The sequence below is a fragment of the Platichthys flesus genome, chromosome 3 (assembly GCF_949316205.1).
Source record: "Platichthys flesus chromosome 3, fPlaFle2.1, whole genome shotgun sequence".
Classification (NCBI taxonomy): Eukaryota; Metazoa; Chordata; class Actinopteri; order Pleuronectiformes; family Pleuronectidae; genus Platichthys; species Platichthys flesus.
This window is the reverse complement of record NC_084947.1, coordinates 6,368,452-6,387,834: the sequence shown is the minus strand read 5'-3', so window position 1 is coordinate 6,387,834 and position 19,383 is coordinate 6,368,452. Positions and strand designations below refer to the sequence as shown.

General features: G+C 43.9%; 1 protein-coding gene across 2 annotated transcripts in view; it reads right to left on the bottom strand.

The window, feature by feature from the left end:
• LOC133939462 (ADP-ribosylation factor-like protein 15) overlaps positions 1-19,383 on the bottom strand; it is an 86,557-nt gene that overhangs the window by 49,755 nt on the left and 17,419 nt on the right. For both annotated transcript variants that reach the window (XM_062381569.1, XM_062381567.1), the window contains exons 2-3: positions 2,310-2,454; positions 828-887 (exon numbers count right to left, since the gene is read on the bottom strand). In XM_062381569.1, the coding sequence (XP_062237553.1) occupies positions 828-887; positions 2,310-2,454 (205 nt within the window). The remainder of the gene's footprint in view (positions 1-827; positions 888-2,309; positions 2,455-19,383) is intronic.

Sequence of the window (19,383 nt, the reverse complement as noted above, 5' to 3'; positions counted from 1 at the left end):
AATACGCTCTGTCCAAATTTGGTAGCACCCTCGTTGGTGGTCCCCCGGTGCCTCTTTGTGTGTGTCTGTGTGTGTGAGAGTGTTTTTCATCTTTTCAGGAGGCTAGGTTGGGTGAACCTTCAAAATAAGCACTGCACCTGCCATGTGCCCATACTCTGCAGAAGAAAACCATAAATTATTTTAACCGTCAAAATAACCATAAATTTCCTCTTGTCACTAAGTAGCTAGTAGAAGAGAGAGAGAGATATAGCTCTCATCCCTCTCTCCTGAGGCTCCCTTTGAGAAGCGGAGGCCTCCCTGGGTCTGTTTACGTATCTCCACCTCAAGATCCCTCATCTGTGCTTATTAAACAGCTTCCTCGAGTGCTGTATGTTTCCAGGAATAACAAGGTGCAGGTTGTACAGCCACTTTGAAATCCACTAACAGGTCTGACGTCTGTAAGAAAGGTGTGATGCTGCTGGAGGTCAAAAACAAACATGCTTTTGCATCTGTAGAGAACACAGTTAATTGTATAAACACTTACTGTCGACAGATGGGAGAGATAATATCAGAACAAGTAAAAACATTCAGATTTCCAAGAGGGCAAATCTGTACGTTTGAATAACTTGTTTATGATTTTGAGTCGGACAGCAGCTTTGTTTACCGAGGATCAAAACATTTTGTTGCTATAACATGTTTTTGGCTGACCCATAAGAAAATCATTACCTGACCACCTTTATTTCATGGAAGACTTTAAATCCCACTGCGGATTTAACGTAGGGGTGGGGGGGTTGGGGTAATTGTCCGATTAAATGAAAGCTTAATGTAGAATGGGCTGCATCTCTTACCTCCAAGTTCTTTTACATTCAAGACGGCATTTGGGAATGGCACTGCTTTGATGCTGAAACCTGAGAGGAGAAAAATTAAAATCCAACATTAAAATGACATGAAGAAATTAAGTTTGTGTGTGTTGTGTGTGATGTGTGTGTGGACGGCACATGTTAGGAGAGAGAGTCAACCTTTAGGAATGTTGGCTGAATTGCTTTTTAATAATGAGAAAAAGGGATAGGAAAAAAATATCTGACGTAGAAAATATCCACCTATCATTTGGTCTTTGTAGGAGATGATGTACCTTTTCCAAACTACCAGCTTGTGTACACAAAGAGGACTGTCAACATCACTGTGATGTTTAACTGGAGGAAAATAACACTTTGTGGGGTCCGGGTTCAAAACAGAAAAACAAGCGAAGCTGAAGTGTTTTGTTCTACGTCGGAGGTAGCGGAGGTCTGAGATGACGTCTAAAGTGCTACCATGGATCGTGTGGTGGTTTTTTTGCGGCGACGCACAAATTTAAGTAGTAAAGACAAAAGTGAGGATTAACGCTCAGCTCAAATCATGCAAAATCGTCTAGGGGGGAATTCCTCTTGTGGTTAGATTCAAAAACAGGAGGAGAGATGGGGGCAGATTATGATCGTAACATCTGAATTAGATGTTAAATATGGGAGTCAAGCACATTACAACATACAAAATCATGAAGTAAGAAGAGGGTGGAGCCACAAGAGACTTCCCCCTCATTGTTCTTCATGATCTTTCCTCTGTCGATGTTGGCAGATGCAAACCGTGCTGACAGCTAAGTCTTATTTCAGTGAAGTTCACTAAAATAATTCCCTGCTAAGGTAAATAATCTGCATGTTTTATCAATTACGGTGGGCGCCGACAGGTGATCGCTGCCTTGAATCACCGCCTGCCACGGGGACATACACGCCAACACTTGCAGGCAGATCATTTGGGAATTAGTTTATAATGGTGAACGTGCACAGTGACTAAACCTAAAAGGAGATTTTCTGCAATGGCTCAAAGCTGACTGCTGACAAAGCCAGGGGAGGAAAGAGGAATGTCCATGTCCTTGAGGGATCGCTTGTATATGGAAAGCACAGCGTTGACTACCAGGAGGATGATGTACTAACCCAAAAGCCTCCTCTTCTGGACATACTTAACATCAGCCTCCCACTTGACTAGAGGAAAGAAGCTGAGTATTGGCTAGTGAGATCCAGCAGAGTGATTCTGGCATGAGCGCTCAGGCTTTGAAAGACATACTGGAGACTTGCTTCCCCCTATTGGCGAGCAGTATTACCTGGACAAAATTATCTAACTGTGGTTCTAATCCAAAGGACAACTTGTTCTAGAAACATGACAGCTTTTCAGAAGCTTGGAAAACATGCAACTACGACCATGAGGAAAGTTAGATGTATATCTGTGAAGGGTTAGTGCTTCTATTTAAGCGCAGTGAAAAACGTTTTTCCACTGATCCACATGTGGTGCTCACCTACCTGTTGTAGGAACGATGCCGTCACTGCCCTCACTACAGAGGCGTGAGAGCAGGCTGGTCTTTCCAGCTCCCGTCAGGCCAATGCACACCACATCATACTCGGGCCTTGGCGGTGGGGGTCCTTTACAGCACAGTGCCCGGAAACACTATAACAAAACAAACAAAAGAATAAATGCATTGGGAAAGAAGAAAATGTCCCTCAGGGGAGATGGGCTAGATTAAATGAAGACTCTGCATTTGGGATGACAACGCATTGTGCAACCCTTAAAACGAATTATCTGTCTCTCCAGCTCTGCAGGAAGAGTCCCGGGGGCATTACAGCTGTTTTTATATGATGAAGCATTTATGACACTCCATGTCAAAGTTCTGAAGAATTCCAGTTTCTTAGTTGATTTAAAAAGAAAAAAAGGTTTATTCTTTTTCAGTAAAAAACAAAGAAGGAATCAGAGCAATGGCAAGAATAAATCCGCAAGAGGTCTGATTTGCATGATTTCATGTAATTATGTCATATTGTGTTAAAGTCTACATGAAAAGAGATGTGGAAGGAAATGGGAGCGGCACATGCATGCACCTTAGAACTGGTGAACATGTTTTTGTCTGCAGTGTGTGTCTGTGTGTGTGTGTGTGTGGACCCTGTCTGATTGGGCCCTTATGGCTGTCAGAGGCAGACCTGTCACTCCATGAATCACAGCCGGGGACTGAGGGCCTGCTGTGAGACATTAAGGGGCAAATGCAGTGTGAACCGTGAATGAGATCTTTAAACCTGTGTGGGGAGATCGGTATCCAAAACTAAAAAGAGATCTCTTTTATTAGCAAGACAGGAACCAGTCCGGACAAGGCGGGCAGACACACACATATAGATGCGCACACACAAACACACAGACACACACACACACTCTCCAATATACTATATCACATTTCAGGTGGAAGAACACCAACACAGGATACTTACTGCTCATGTCAGGGGACGACCCTGCACAACCCACTGCTATTCTGTTCAATCAAAGACTCTGACAGGAAGGAAAACACATGGACAAGTGTACATGAACTGCTGCACATCTGTGCACACATTCCCCAGGTGTGCTTCGGCATACCATTAAGTATTAAGTATACCTCAGTGGGGAGAAGCAGATATAAACAAACGAGAAGATAAACAAATATTCTTCGTCAACGGTCGAGAATATTTGGCAAATGTTCAAGTTTTAGGTTTCGGTTCACGACTACAAAGATTCCTAATGGAATCAGATTTTAACTGGAGATCAGATCTTTGACAACAAGCAGAGCATTTTAGGAGATGCAACCATCATTTATTTCAGATTTTAAACCAACACGACAGCAACAAAGAGTGTTTCGGTCTTGATTCTCCCGCAGACCCCCAGACGAACGTGACCACCAGGGTCACTTTTCAGAGCCGTGCCAAAACAGAGCTGCTGTTTGATGGAGATGTGGGGAATCTTCTTCAACAGAACCAGACGTTGGCTGAGCAACCCGACCCCCCGACTCCTCGGTGAACCCAGCGGTCTACTCAAACAGGAAACATTCCCCTCTCCAAAAAAAAAGGTAAGATCAGAAACACATTTGTGTCAGATGGGGGAACACATGTAAAAACTTGGCTTGATGAGGTCATTCTATTCTCTTCCATGCTCTCTTCGCCCCTTGCTGCCCCCCATCATCTACCTTCCCTCAAGCTACATGTAAAGATTTGAGAAGGTGAAATCTGCTGTCAGGGCTCTAAGCCATCAGGAAGCATGTGGTTAGGGCGAGGAGATGTGAAGGAAGTGAAGTCTTATTTATTTTCCCAGTAAAATTAAATTAAAAATATTATTATTCCACCCGGTGTGCATGACGGCAACAAAGAAGGTTGCTGCCGCAGTTGGAAATGTGGGAGCAGTCAGACACGCGGCTCCCACCTCCCTCCCGCCCTGTACAATTCAGATTTCACAACCCTTACCGAAGGAGCATCCAGGACCTGACCCTTCAGTCCCCACGTACACAGTGGCCCCTGTGAGAGAGAGAGAGAGGGATGGGCGCTCCCACCTCTGGCCCTCTTGGACAGCACAAGATTGACGAGGAGAGTTCGGTCAAAAGGCAGAGGAGAAAATAAACATGTCCAAAGGCCTTTGCTTACCTCGAGAGCCCGGCCCCCTCCCCTGTTAACTACAAACTCAATGATCAGTTGTGCTGCGTCACTGAAGCCGAGATACTCGGTGCTGTGACGACGGCCTCCGTTGCTTATCAAGGCATCCAAACAGACAAATTTAATTGAACATTCAACGGTTCTCCAAATGTTGTTTCAGTGACGTTCGCACAACAGGGAAATGACTGAGATATAAAGGTCATCTCACCAGCACTGTCACACACGTGCCAGCTTTGCTTCCTTGTTATGAAGGTACCAATAAACTACTACTAGGAGGCATTAAAAAGGCAATCTTCAAAAAAAAATTGCCACTCCTTGCCAGAGCACTCTCCATAAAAAGTCTGCCATTCCTAGACTTTATCGATTGGTTGCCTCTTATAGGATTGGACATGTTTTAATTGTGCTTCACTGAGAGACCTGCCAAGACATTACCTCACTGTTGTTGTGAAAGCTGATTAGCTTGGCTTTATGTAAATGGAAAACACTGCCGACAACATATATCACTAAAGACATAGCCAGGCTGCATTTTTTCAGATTAAATGTCTCCTTAAAAGATGCACGACAGAAAGAATGGAAGAAATGTTGAGACGTTTAATGGGGGACATAACTGGGCCTCCTGGCAGCCAACCAGAGCTCAGATACACAAGATAAGAAGCTGGAACCACTGCTGGTCAACCAGTGAGATACAGACGTTCAAACTTAACAGCATTTAGCCAAGTGTTAATGATGGTATAGCCCATATTCCCTATATATCATCCATGGTATGAAAAGAAAATGTCTACCACAGTTCATTGTTCTCCAGTGTTTCCTTCAAACAATCCTCGTGCTGCAGCGTAGGCATGGTGAGATTAGCAGATTCTTACTGTCTGATTTATCTATATCTAACTACTAGCAGATGCCTTTATTATTTAGAAAAGCACTCAACATTTTGTGAACATCATTTCACATGAATCCCTCTCTCAAAGCCGTATCTCCACTCCCGTCTGGGGCCAATTCTCAACGAGTCGCTCGGCCAAGTCTCGTGTGAGTTGGAGGCGTGTCCGGTCGAGTCGGATTGACATGTAGTAGTGAAAAGCTACGCCATCCACCAGAAAACTTCAATTCAAATGTTTGGCAACACTTTTTTGGCACTTTTTCAAGATAAACAGACAATTTGAAAAGAGACATGAACTTTCCAAAATATTTCTTGCTGCTGTGAATATAAACGCTCAGCTCGCTGCTGAGTTAATCTACCAGTGGAATGTGCATCTTACTCCGGTCTGCAGACAGCAGCTATGGCACATTACACTCTGCTTTGGTTTTAATCCTGAGCATTTTCCTTGGCACTGCAAATCACTTGTATCACATTGGTAACATGTTTCGTATTTTTTATGTATTCAATACACCGAGATGTGGATGCATCAGCCTCCTCCCTTCTCCCACATGCAGCCTAACCAGCACCACCCTGCAGCCTGCCGACCTCGAGTGACCGTAGATTGATTTGCATACTGTGGACATCACGCACCCTTCGATGTTTGAACTGAATGTATATGGAAAAAGATCAATGCAAAGCATCGAGCCACTTCAAAGGAACGCTGAACCGTTCAGATAAAACTGTTTTGTCAGTGAGTCATAACCCACGGCGTTGCAAATATACCTGACGTAGTTGGACAGAACAGGAGCCAGGCCCTTTTTAGAAAACCACTTTGTATTTTTAGAGGTAATAAATGTGGGTTAGAGGGAGCTGCTACCACTGCAGCAGACTAGTTCATGTTTCACTCTCGTACTCTCTGGCTGCCGTTAGGAGACCACAGGACAGGAAAACGGGCAGTGACATGACAGCCTTTTCCCAATTGAGGTATCCCAACAAGCTTCTTGTTCCTTTGGACTGGTTTTCTACTTGCTTCAGTTGTGAAATAATGACTAAACATTGGGGCTGTAAAAGAACATGCAGCGGAAGGCCAAGAAATTCTCCTGCTCAATGTTTTATATTCTCTGCTGTGTCCAAGTGCGTTTTGATATAATTGTTATACAACAGCACTACTGCTTCTTCACGGTGCTTGCAGGTGTCCATCATGGACTAATGCTATTGCTGGAATACTCAGGACAACTACATCATTTACACACGGCTTTGCCCAGAAGAGATTAGCAGTTTCTCGGATCATTAGGTAGCACTGTGTTTATCCAGATGTTTGGCTAACAGTATCCAAACATAACAAATTCCGCACTTATCATACACAACTTGGTAGATGAGCTTATGAACATTTAACATCACGGATTGTTAAGCAAGTAAGTTATGACAAATCTGTTTCCAAAAATACCAAATATTTCAGTCAGAATGACTATTAATGATACATATGAATTTTCCATTTGAACAAATGGTGCAGCCATGCAAAACAACATGAACTATTTATGAAGTTGTGTTGTTGCTGTTAAAAATTGTAGAACTTCATTGGTATTAGTGTTTTATTTTGTTGTATTTCCTGCGAGTTGCAATGATATGCAATAGTGTGTGGAGCATTTTTCTTCCGGTCACTAGAGGCACAGTGGGCATGCCGACCGCTTTTAGCGTTCATGTTGAAAATCCAGAGGCATAGCTGCTAAAGTGCTGACCGTTCATGGCATGTTGACAAATCAAACACACAAAGCAAAATATGATTTCATTCATTGGTCCTGGAAACTATGATTATGGATAACCAGGATGTAGAGCACTCGCAGAATAATACATGTGTGTATTATTATTTTTAAATAAGCCTCACATACACAAATCATGTGCACTCAGAATAAAAATCTGTGGGTCGTGTCCTTGCTGAACACGTCTGTGTTTTGAAAGGCAGGTTACAGACCAACGGATATGAACAGTTTGGACTCGGTCCAGCAATGGTGCTAATAATGTAATAATGTCATAATGTCTATTCAAATCTGTGGTATCACATTTATTTCCTGTTCCAATAGATGGGCACACCAAATAGTAATCCATGACTTCCTTCTCGGCTGCCAAATGACACAAGGTGGGTATCTTGATTTCCCAACAACAGTGGCACTAGCAAGGGAGGGAGGGAGGAGAAAAGGGAAAGGACATCCGAGACACTGGTCTCGGCGACTCAAAGCCAACGTAGACAGACACAGGACACGGATGGTCAAGCAAGCCGTTTTTATTTTTCCAGACCAAGTGTCGGGACAACACTTGTGTGCAGGGCTCACGCCTGACCTTTGAAAATGACAGTCCTTTATATGGGCGTCCCGATGGAGGAGTGGCGCTAACAGATATGTGTGTAATACACACCGGCCACAGTCATAACACAGGCCTGCAAAACCAGGGGTAAGCAGAGGGCCGTAGCAGAGAAGGGCATGTACGAAGACAGTCCGTCAGGGACAGAGGGAAGGGTAGAGGGGAGCCAGGGAGGTAGAGAGGGTGTGTGTGCAAAGGGGGAAGGGGGGGTGGTGGAAGAGGCACATTCATTCATCCTCATTCATCTTCTCCCCCTTCAGTTGTTGTTGTTATTTGCCGCTTTGAAGCTGGATGGGGGTGCACGGTGGGACACAGTGTGGCTCAGTACAGTGAGGGAAGGGGGTGAGCGGGGCACACTGCATGCCATTCTCGTTAAGGGGCGAGAGAGACATGCTAGACACACAAGGCTGCTCACTGGACCCTTCCCATGGTTAGCTGTTACCGAGCCAACCACAGACAGCTTCAGGCCTGCGTCCGACGCCACGCCACACCACAACATGCCACACCTCACCAAACCACCCACCGCCCCTTTACTCCGTTTAATAACATAACAAATATCTACGTCCAAGACGTCGGGTTACTAACGTCCTCCTGGTGTTCTGAACATTTCCTCCACCAGCCCTTTAACTTCCTCCGCTTGCCTCTCGTGACAGCACATTCTCTTCCCTGAAGGTGCACGTGAGATGATACCGGAGGCACGATGCTTGTCACTACAGGCATGATTGACTGGTTTCTTAAAACCACAATTGCGAGATTAAACAAACAACATGCGTCTTTGGCAGTGAGCACTGCGATGCGCTTTCAAGTGTAACTGCGGGTGATGACATGCAAGATTTACTGCACTTCAAAAATGGTGGCCGACTAAGGAGACTAAACAGGTGCCATTCATTACCCCCGCATCAGAAATAGATCCCTGTGCAAACACAGACACCTACACACACAAACACAGACACACACACACAAAATACACTGGGACATTTGGGGGGCACGCATCACTCCAATTCAATGTATCAACAATGCATATCTAGTTGTGTGGAATGTTCTTGATGCAGTGAATGATAAATATATGTTTACTGCTGACTTCAACAGCTTAAAGCACAATATCACAGAGACCTAGTGGACTGCAATGACAGACATACAGCAATAACAAGATGACCCTGTCTGCACCAGCTCAATATCCCGTCTGGTGAAGTAGACCGTGTCTTACTTAAGTCGACAAAACAACCCACAACCCATTATGCCTTCATGTCTGTGTGTGTAGGGGAGGCCCTGTTTTAAAGCTGATTTGCTTGTCACTGTTTTGCAGGCACATCATCCCCTTATTCTGAAGCAACATCCCTCTCTTTCTCCCTCTGTCTCTCTCTCTCTCTCTCTCCTATCACCCCCGTTACCCAATTCATTCATCCCACTTCTGTCTGTCTGGCCCTCGTTTCAGAGCTCAAACACTATTGCCCTGATGCTAAGGTGTCTGGACAAGGAGACAAGCTGGAACACACACATGCGCGCACACACAGAAATCCACAGTGTGAAGTTGGAGCGCCCCCCAGCTTTCTGCTGGAACACACTGCAGCTATTTCACTGCGGAGGTAAGAAGAAATGCATTGCTGTAACTGGAGACTATGACTGAATTATCATCCTCTAATCATCTCACCACAAAAAAATGAAAACAACCATATATATATATAAAACAGTCAAATAGCTTAAAACTGCACATTTCCATGGCGATATTTCAGTTTTTCTCTCGAGCAAGAGTTAATATATATAGCACAGGACTGAGGGAGGATGGCATCTTGCCTAAAATACCAAAACATTCCCAGAAGAATGAGTTTCGTCATAGTGACCACAGTCCAAGGAACAAACAGAAAAACAGATGTGTACCGCCTGCTATTTACTAACAGAGGTGCAGGTTGGACTTTAATCTGACTGAATGAGTTGACGTGACAGCGACCATCTGGAGTGTAAGGTCATCTCTGAAAGACGACCAAGACGAGTCAGGAATATGGGACAGGATTTGAGAAGGACAGATGAGAGTGGCCCCCTCTCCCTTCCCCTCCTCGCTGAGCAGCTCCAGTGCCGGCCCGCTCCTCTCTGGCCTGACATGGCAGCTTGTGACCCTGCGTGGTTGAGGAGGAGGCAGGATCAAAGACAGAGGAGGAGCCCTGGAAAAACATTTGGGCTGAGAATGGACGGGATATCTGTCAGGAAGCCTTTCCCACTGGGCTCACTGGTGCTAGGGCTCGGGGATCGGGTTACCACCCAAAAACGCCGACATGAAAGAGGGGGCGACGCTAATCCGCATACATGGGGCTCTCTGTCTGTCCTTCACTCACACTCCACCACCACCACCAATAATGTATCCCTTCTTCCCCTCAGCTCCTCACCCGCTAAACTCCCAAACACTCAGTATCACCCCCAAACTACACCCCCTCAAGCTTCTCTGCACTACCACCTCACCCTCCTCCCCAACCCTTCACCCCAAAAAACACTCCAGCTTCATCACAGAGGATTAACAGGAAACCCTGACACAAGCCATTGTTGAGGAGGCAGAGGGGGCTTGGGTGGTTTTGCCACTGGGGTTGTGATGCTTTCAGAGAGGGAGACTGGGAGACTTGATGGCCTCAGCATTCGTACAAACCTCCCCGACATACACACACAACCATTTCTACAACCGAGGCCGGGTGGCGGGCAAGAGTTGTTCAGCAGCAACGAGCAAGGTCTAAGAAAAGAAAGATGGAGAGAGTGAAAGCGGCCGGGGCAAGGGAGGGTGCATTTGTAGGATAAAGGGAACAGTCAGGATGAGGATGGCATATATGTAGTGTGCAGCAGGGGGGTCATGGGTGGGTGTCAGTGCTGTAAATCTTGATGTCACTGACAGGAAGACTGTTGCGGACCATTACCATAAATCTGACAAACGCTAATTTGATGGGAGGCTGTATCTGTCTGGTCAGGGACCAGTCTAGACGGTCCTATTGAGGGGTCCTACAGCGTAGCCCTGTTTGTTTCCAGCACCATCTGGAAGTGGCAGTAAGTGCCCGCTGCTGTGGTTCACATACACACACACACACATACAGGCACACAAACACTAAGAACAAGTGCACCCTTCCCTAAGCCATTGCAGACGCTCTGACCTTTAAAGTGCCTGAAATGTGTTTTTTAATTGAATGACAGTCTCACTAGACTTAGTTTGTTGGACAACAGGTAATATTTGAAGGTGGTCTGGTCAACATTCCTGTGCAATGAAAACCTCTATTAAAAGATTGTCATGTCAATAATGAAATACAGTTTACAGACGTATTAAGAATTTGGACAAGACAACAAATGTGCACTGCATATAAGCAGTGTGACTAATTCAACTCCTGTTTCTGTTACTGCCCCCACTAACATACAGGCACATGAGCCACTAATGCAAAAAACTAAACTGGAAATCACAACCACACCATTAGTCTTAAAAAACAAACTCTAAAAGCGGTTGGCTATAATAACACGTGAATAAAGAATTCCACTCCCACAATTTAAGTTATTTTTAATGATTCCCATTTTGTAAAAACAAAGCCATCTGTCAGGTCAAAGCAAACCGACAGCACCTACACTCTCAAGACTGTCCAGGAGAGCATTTACTGATTCACACTGATTACCTCAGGGACAAACTAATGTGAGAAAACTATTTTGTTCGAGTAGCAATTATATTCATAAACCAACCTGCAACACCTGAAATTACCCTTTTGAATGTTTTGAATAACTCATAACTCTCCATCTCTCTTTGAAGTTAATAAGAAATATAACTTGCTAAAATCAAAAAGTGCTGTTTCCCAGAGTTAAGTATGCACAGGCTTTTTTTAAAGTTTAATATCCGAGATGGTGTTTCCCCTCATCGTTCATGTTCACTGTCTACGAGTGAGGTTTGAAAAAACAGTCATGGATTACATCTCGTGTTAGATTGTCTTTTGAATTACTGTCCTTTTATTTGGGAAGAACATGTTCTCCCTTTAAACAAGCAGGACAAGAGTTCACCTGAGGAGAAGCTGGGAAAGATCCAAGAGCTCTGGCAGGTTCAGCCAGCACTTCACAGGCTCCATGTATGTCCCATTCAGAGGGGCCAGGAGGGGGCTACCCTGCAGTCTGGGGTCGAACTTTCACTATCGCTTAGCACAAACACTCAGTTTCTTACAAATGTCCCCTCATCAACAGAGTTCATAACCTTTGTGCCCCCCCCCCCACCCCGCACACACACACAACCACTACTAGACATTACATTTCATCAGGCTGAAGGCAGAGAAGGAAGAAAAACATGGGATGACAAATGAGGAAGAATTTTTGAAGTATGAAATTATAGTCCCACTGAGAGCGCAATTTAATATGATGGGGAGAAGATGAAATGGGTTTGATGGTTAAGATACTGATAGGATAAATATAATCCAAGCAGCAGGTGCCCTAGACATGCTGAGGAGACCGAGGGGCCGCAGCTCCCCCCCGACACATCTATCTGTCTGGAGTCCACCTTAGAGCTACTGTGTGTTTCACGACATTTACTTGAAAAGTACATTAGATGGAGAACGAGAGGGACAGCATTAAGGGGCCCACCCACGGGATTGTTTTCATGTTACCCTCTTTTTGTAAAAGAAAGCTCGAGGCTGAGGTGGTGGCAAGGCAGCTGCATTCACAGACAGAAGACACCTTTGCTCCATGGGACATCCGGAGGGTAGATAAGGGGCCACAGAACTGAAGGGCTAAAGGGGTACCACTGGGTGCCATTACGGTATATAAATCTTGTAATTGGGTAGGGTGATTAGCTTGGCTGCATTAGCATACGGCGGCGGCAAAAACGTTGGTTTCCTGGGCACAGTGTAGGGCAAAAAGATGTTTTTCCGCACCCATATAGAGGATCAAAGCTTGAGGGGCCCCCTTTTGAAGGCCCTCAAACCAGTGTGCAAGAACCAAGGGGGGTGGGGGGCGCCACATCTCATAGACATAAAAAGGGTGGGTGGATGGGGAGGGTACTTGCCCCACTTACATCAGTTATAATATATATTCATAGAGCATCTATCTATTGATGACAAACTCAATTTTTGATAAAAACAGATCTTAGGGCCCCTTTCTGAAACAAGTGTGGGAAAGTTTCAAACTTAAGGACATTGTCCTTAAATGTGAAAGACCCCTTCCCATCAACTATTTCTAGGCCCCTTTGGGGAAAAAAAAACCTGATGGGGACCAACTGAACAATAAATCTGTTTTTATACATTGTGCTGTAGCCGAGAATTAGGTTGATGAGCGGGGGTTGGGGGGTGGGGGAGACTGGAAAAGCCTTTTCAACGCAAACAGATTCACAATGATCATTCATAACATCCCCAGTGACCTCGTTGAACACGTCAAAGTGTGTGGATTAAGAGGGAAGAGGAGAGAAAAGCTTTCTTTGGCGGCCTATGACAAACTAAAGACACAGAGAGAGAGAATCCCTCTGTTCGACGGACCTTAGACAGGAATGGTAGATAGGCCTCTGGAGGCTTTTAAGACCAACAAAATGGAAAAGCCATTAATAGGAGTCAACTACTAACAGTGACGCCAAAAGGAGAACAGAGGGGCATTTTCGGGAAGAGAAGTGTCATGACCCTAGAGGATTGACAGACATTAAGGGAGGACCAAGTGGTTTCAGAAGCATAGGAAGAAATTAGTCATAACACATAAAAGATGGCTCTGATGTTTGACAAGTTCCCCTAACAGACGTTTTTTGTCTGTCGGTCGGCGGCTGTCTTAATCTTTGACAACTGTGACAACATATCGAGGGCTCCACTTCTAATGTGCATATCCTCAGCATTAAATTTTACAGGTGATCCAGAGTGCCACAGTTAAATTTACCCTAAACTCTAAATGTTTGTGTAACTTCAGTGTGTCTTTCTAAGTGAAGAGGACCTTTTCAGTGACTCGTAAGCTGAACTGTGTCTACCTCCAGTTAGATGCATCAGAGAAACCACTGAGCAGATTTTTATAAAAGTAGTTCAAGTACTGATTTTACTAACTCATGCATAGAAAACAACTAAATAAATTATTTACAAGCATGTATGAAGGGATCCCAGCTACATGCCAAGTGGTTTGTCTGTGTGTGTGTGTGTGTGTGTGTGTGTGTGTGTGTGTTTTTCACAATACAAGCACTGGTCACAGCCTACTCTTGCTATTCATCTCCAGTTAACACACTGTAGGCTTTCAGTTCATTTCTGCTGTTTTATTGGCCAAAACGTGGCCGGTGCCACCCTCTTCTAATAATGGACTTATACATGCAACCTAAATACAACTCCCTTCCCCAAGCAAGGCTATCTATAGGTTAGTGTTAGATATAACTCAAGAGTGAACCCAGTGGCAACGTTTTTGTAAAGTTGCTTTAGAATAAAATACATTAGATACTTACAAAACCCACAATTGAAACTGTGCGCCTGTGTGTGTGTTTTGAGGGACGTCAAAAACGTATTGTCTGACCAACAGTGTTTAGCAAACAGATTAAACTTTGTGATAAAAAACGTCATTTTCCTAAGAATCATATTAGTAACAAGATCAATACAAAATAAACTGACTGAGGAGCATATATCTCCACCATTACATCTGAAAAGGCCTAACAGTCCCTGGACTTAATTACACACAGGAGATATCAGTCCTTTAAATATATCTGAGATTCGTCAAGATCCATGAATCGTTCTCTGATGTTAAATTCTAGGGAAAATTTCCTGGGTCCCAAACAATATATTTGACCTAAAGACCTTTAGCCAAGTTTCGTGGAACTGCATAAGGGAATTTAAGTGTAATCATCTGTATCCAAACAAAGCCTTTTGGATGGAGTAAACAACAACAAGTTCTTTGGAACTGTTAATATTGCAGAAAGGGAACTCAGCTATCAAAGTTGCTTACACATATCCCAGTTCTCGCAATTCTGTCGAACAAAAAACTAATAATGAGCGATGAGTAACCAGCAGCAAACATCTGGTGGTGTTTCTGCTCCGGGAAATCGCAGGTCGTTCTGCGCCATAACCTCGACCATTGAGCATGAATCTTTGAGACTTTGGGGCGTTTCGGCGCGTTTGTCAGAAGTTAACCAGACACATTGTTTTAACCTTTGCCGGAGGAGCCTCTGTCTCATTCCCAGGGGCTGGCTGTGTAAAAGGGTCAGTGACTTCAATAGGCCTTCATTAAGCACAGTTAGTGTCAACAGTTAATTATGCAAATAAGGAGACCCCTCATGTGGTTTGTGGGTCCCTGGCCTCCCCCTTTCATTGCTCTAACCACACACACACACACACACACACACACACACACACACACACACACACACACACACACACACACACACACACGTACCACTCGGTCGCTCGTGCGCACATCATATAGCACATACATTCACATACATACTGTATGCCTTCCATACATTACTTTTTCTCCTTACTCATTTCTTGTCAGGAATCAAAAATGTGTTTACGGTGCTGATACATAAATCGAGGCCAATGAGGCCCCTGAGATCTCCAGGGGCTTTTCTTGCCATCAAAGAACCTCCGGAAGGTTCTTGCTGGGTGACGCTGAAAGCCCACCAAGTTATCCTCATCAAGACCGGGGAGTTGGGGGGGGGGGGGGGGGGGGGGGGCATCAGTGCCCCCTCAAAAACAAAATGGACAAGAAAAAAAACTGCATCAAAACAGTCAATTAGGCAAAAATGCATGACAGCCAAATTCAAGCATTGTTTCTGTGATGATAATGACAGGCCTTTCGCTCCTCTGCCTCTTCCACACATCTGATGCCTGCGGCCCCCTGATTTCCAAAGGCTGGGAAGCCATCAGGAATTAATAATCACACGCTTTGGGCCCCTCCGTTGTGGCTGGCGGACTCTTTGTAGGGCCCGCCTCAAAACCTCAAATCCACTTTCACCTACCCTTCCTCACCCCATGGGCGCCATTTTTTGACAAATGCCTCCATCAATACGTTATGTTTGGGTCAGGTACACAGCTTCACCACCTTTTATGGGGGTCCTCTCCATTGTGAGGAGTCTGCTATGGATGCCAACTTTAACGGGTTCCCCCTCAACTCTCCATATAAACCCATTCACCTCCCACTAATTGTGCAGGGATGAGGTTGCTGGGGGCTCGGGGAGTGGCTCCATGAAATGGCCACAGTTGTGAAGACCAATCAAACGCTGCCCGAGAACTGTTTACACACCACATTTGCTTTTGAGCCGCTTGCTTGTTTGTTATTTTATTTTCCTGAGCTATTTCCTCTGCAAAGCAAACTGCTCCAGAACAACAGTCTCAAAGCGATTAAGTTAATCAGAACCAGACTGCGGTCTCCATGGATCCAAACCCACCTAAGCAAAGCTGCTCTGGTGCCAAACTGAGGGATGGTGCCTGCAATTACATTTGGATCATCCAGTGACATGCTTACACACCGCCAGGTCCAAAGGAAATGCTATATGTGAACCTCCAGGTGTTGTATATATATATATATACATATATATATATATATATATATATACATACAGCACATCCATATGCAACCAGCCTGCGCTGAGGATTGATCCAGGAGATAGAATGGGTCAATAAGGTTCCCCTGCACCTAGTTGTATGTGTGTGTGCAGTGACGTGAGAAAGTGTTAAAATTATGTGGTCCTGAGTATCCCTTGCACATTGTTTTTAAAATATTACAGAAAATAAGCATTTGCAGTGCAGAGTGGTGTGCTGTCTAACTATAGCAGTGTCCGGACACTGATCCTGAAGATCCAACAAAGCGTCCAAAGCCATCAGAGAGGGGGCTTTGTTTGTTTGTTTGTTTTTAAACAACAAAAGGAGCACTCATGATTGGCCCAGTCTTTGTGTGTCCTCAATTATACTGATGCCTTTCACTTGCTGAAGAAAGTTATCATGTGGTAAAAAAAAGCTCTTACATCAAGACTTAAGTGAAGCAGGCCGCAGAACAGGCCTAGGATATCATCACCAGGGAAGATAACAAAACTATGATGGGTTCATGATTCTGTCAACTCCAGTCTAATTTAAGTCCCATGGCATTTTGGGGGGGGGGGGGGACTACGATTCATACACTGAGGTGCCTGTAAACACCCTCAAATCATTGCTGAGAGACAGCACTTTAACCTTATAGTCTGTTTTATTTCAAATCCAATGTGTCTGAGTACAAAGCCGACACCGCAGAACATGTGCCACTGTCCTAATACTTTCTGACTGCAGCCAACATGTGTGTGAAAGATGGTGAAGACAGAAAAGTCTGTGGATAAAATCAGGAAAATGTGTATGCAAGCTACCACTATACAAACTGCACGACCAAATCCCACACAGAGAGTGTTCGACTCAAGCCAATGGACACCACATGTCTCTTCTACTTCAAAGAGGACAAAAATCGTATCACTTTATACAAATCCATCATCCGTCTTTACAGGGACGGGCACAGAACTCAATATATGTTATTAATATAACTCAGCTGAGCTTTTAGCTGCCTAAAACAGCTAAATACAAATATTTAACAGGGATATTGTACAGTAAGGTATCAAAGAGGAAAATGTTTATCATTCAAGGGTCTTCAGTGCATGTTTGCTCTGCATTAGCCTGACTCCTACTGGATGGTCAATCATCCTCAGTGTAATTACTGAAGAGGAACTGTGAAACCACAAAGCAGTGGATCAACCACACAGATACTCTTCTGATCGGCCGACCACAACTAAACAGTCAATCTAGCCGGATACACTGGACTGAGAGGCAAACAAACAACAGGCAAGAGCGGAGGTGGTTCATAAAAGTGAGTGCTGCTTATTAGATCATACTTATTCTAACACTCATTGTGAAATCGCCTCTTGTAAATGACAAAATAAACTATTATATAAAAGACAGAGTGAGTGCGATGTGAGGCTGTTCAAGGACTGTGCCGTGATCCAGAAAAAACACAAAACAAGACTTCCCATTACTAACAAAATCATACTATCAGAAAAAGAGATGGACACCAGACAAATAGAAGAACGTCCCGGTGTATGCACACAACACACACACACAAACGGAGTAAGGGCCAAGGCTGATGGACAGATGTTATGCGTATGCCAGTATTGCGCAAAGCAGCTTTCATAAAAGACCGAGCACAGAGGGAAACATTTGCTTAGTCAGAGACAGGAAAGAACAGACAGAGGCCAACTGTGCCATGATCCGTCACAGGCCTACCTGTGACACTGTGCAGCACAACCTGATTCAGAGGTAGCCTAAGTCCTTCCTGGGGCCTGGCTCCCCACAGGGTTAGTATCTAGCCTAACCTCATGTAGATGAATGTGTATAATAAGGGACTGGAAAAAATACCTGCATGTCAAAAAGTCCAACGGAGATCCAGAGAAACCAACTTGAAAGGAAGCACCTGGTGTTAACCTGACATTAATGGATGGGGGGATTTAAGGTGGTTTGTACTTTGGATTTTTTTTTTAACTTAATTTCAGTCTGCTGAGAGTAGATCATCTTTAACTGTAGTTCAATTTTGCAGATGAAAGTCATGAAAGTCTGGTTATGTCGCTCTTTAAATGCCTTGCTATGTGAAATCTTCTTGTAAAGTTACACTATGACAAGAATAGAAAATACAATACTCAACAATTAATGGTTTAGGGTAAATTCCTATAGGCTGCTACCATCAATTGGGCTGAGGATTCTTCAACATTTCATTCACGTGTCTCCTTTCACTTTAGTTTTTGAAGTTTTAGAAATGAATGCAAACAATAAAATCCCTTCAAACAGTCCACTTGATGTGGCTTTTACATGTGATTACATATTACCTCAGCTATAAGAGAAACCACCAGTTTGCATCCTGGTTCCCACATCATCTTACGACCTTGATTGTTAATGCCTCTTAAAATGAACCACAGTTAAGCATGTGATGTAAAATATTTATTAAAACATGAAAGGGATTTCCCTCACAGGGTTAAGTATGTGACCCCCTTAAATACAGAAGGATATGACTGGTACATATAGAGCTTTGATGCCTTTGTTCATCTAATTCCAGTAAGTATGTTAAGGTTCATTCTCCCAGTTTAATTCCAGGCTGTGTGTGCTGTGAAATACAAATGTAGATGTCAGTCTATTAATACCATGAAATATATTAGAGGGACATTTTTAAAACTATCTTCAGAATTTGCAGCTGAGCCGATCTGTGACTACATGGCTCCACCTGGAGGACACACTAGGGAATTTTAGTGACTGGTACTAGGACCGAAGAATTTTTATTGTCTGTATTAGTTTGGAATCAAAATATACATATAACTGAACCCAGTTGTTTTGGTATACTTGAAGTACACAAAATACACAAACCATGGTTTCAAATGGCAGCGTTACAAACGTTGGATCCAGCTTCTCAAAAATTGACATTTTCTGCTTTTCTCAGAAGTCTGAAGACATTCATTTTGCTCTGATATTTTTAAATCGGCATTTGTGCCTGTTGGTATCAGACAAAGTACAAAAAACGAAACCTTTACAAACTAGAATGTTACTCAGTAGAGCACATTCAGTGGACAACAGTCCCCTTAAGCACATACTCCTAGATTTCACTGACTGTTTTTAATCAAGATCTCTGCATTATTTCTTGAAAGAATGAATATATAAACCTATCCTATGTCCCAATGTTAAAGAAAGTGAAGAAAAAAACAGTTGCTAAGAGTTCCTCCTTAGCTCATATTCAACCCTACCATCAAATTTCAATAAAATCGGTTCAGTTGCTGTTGCC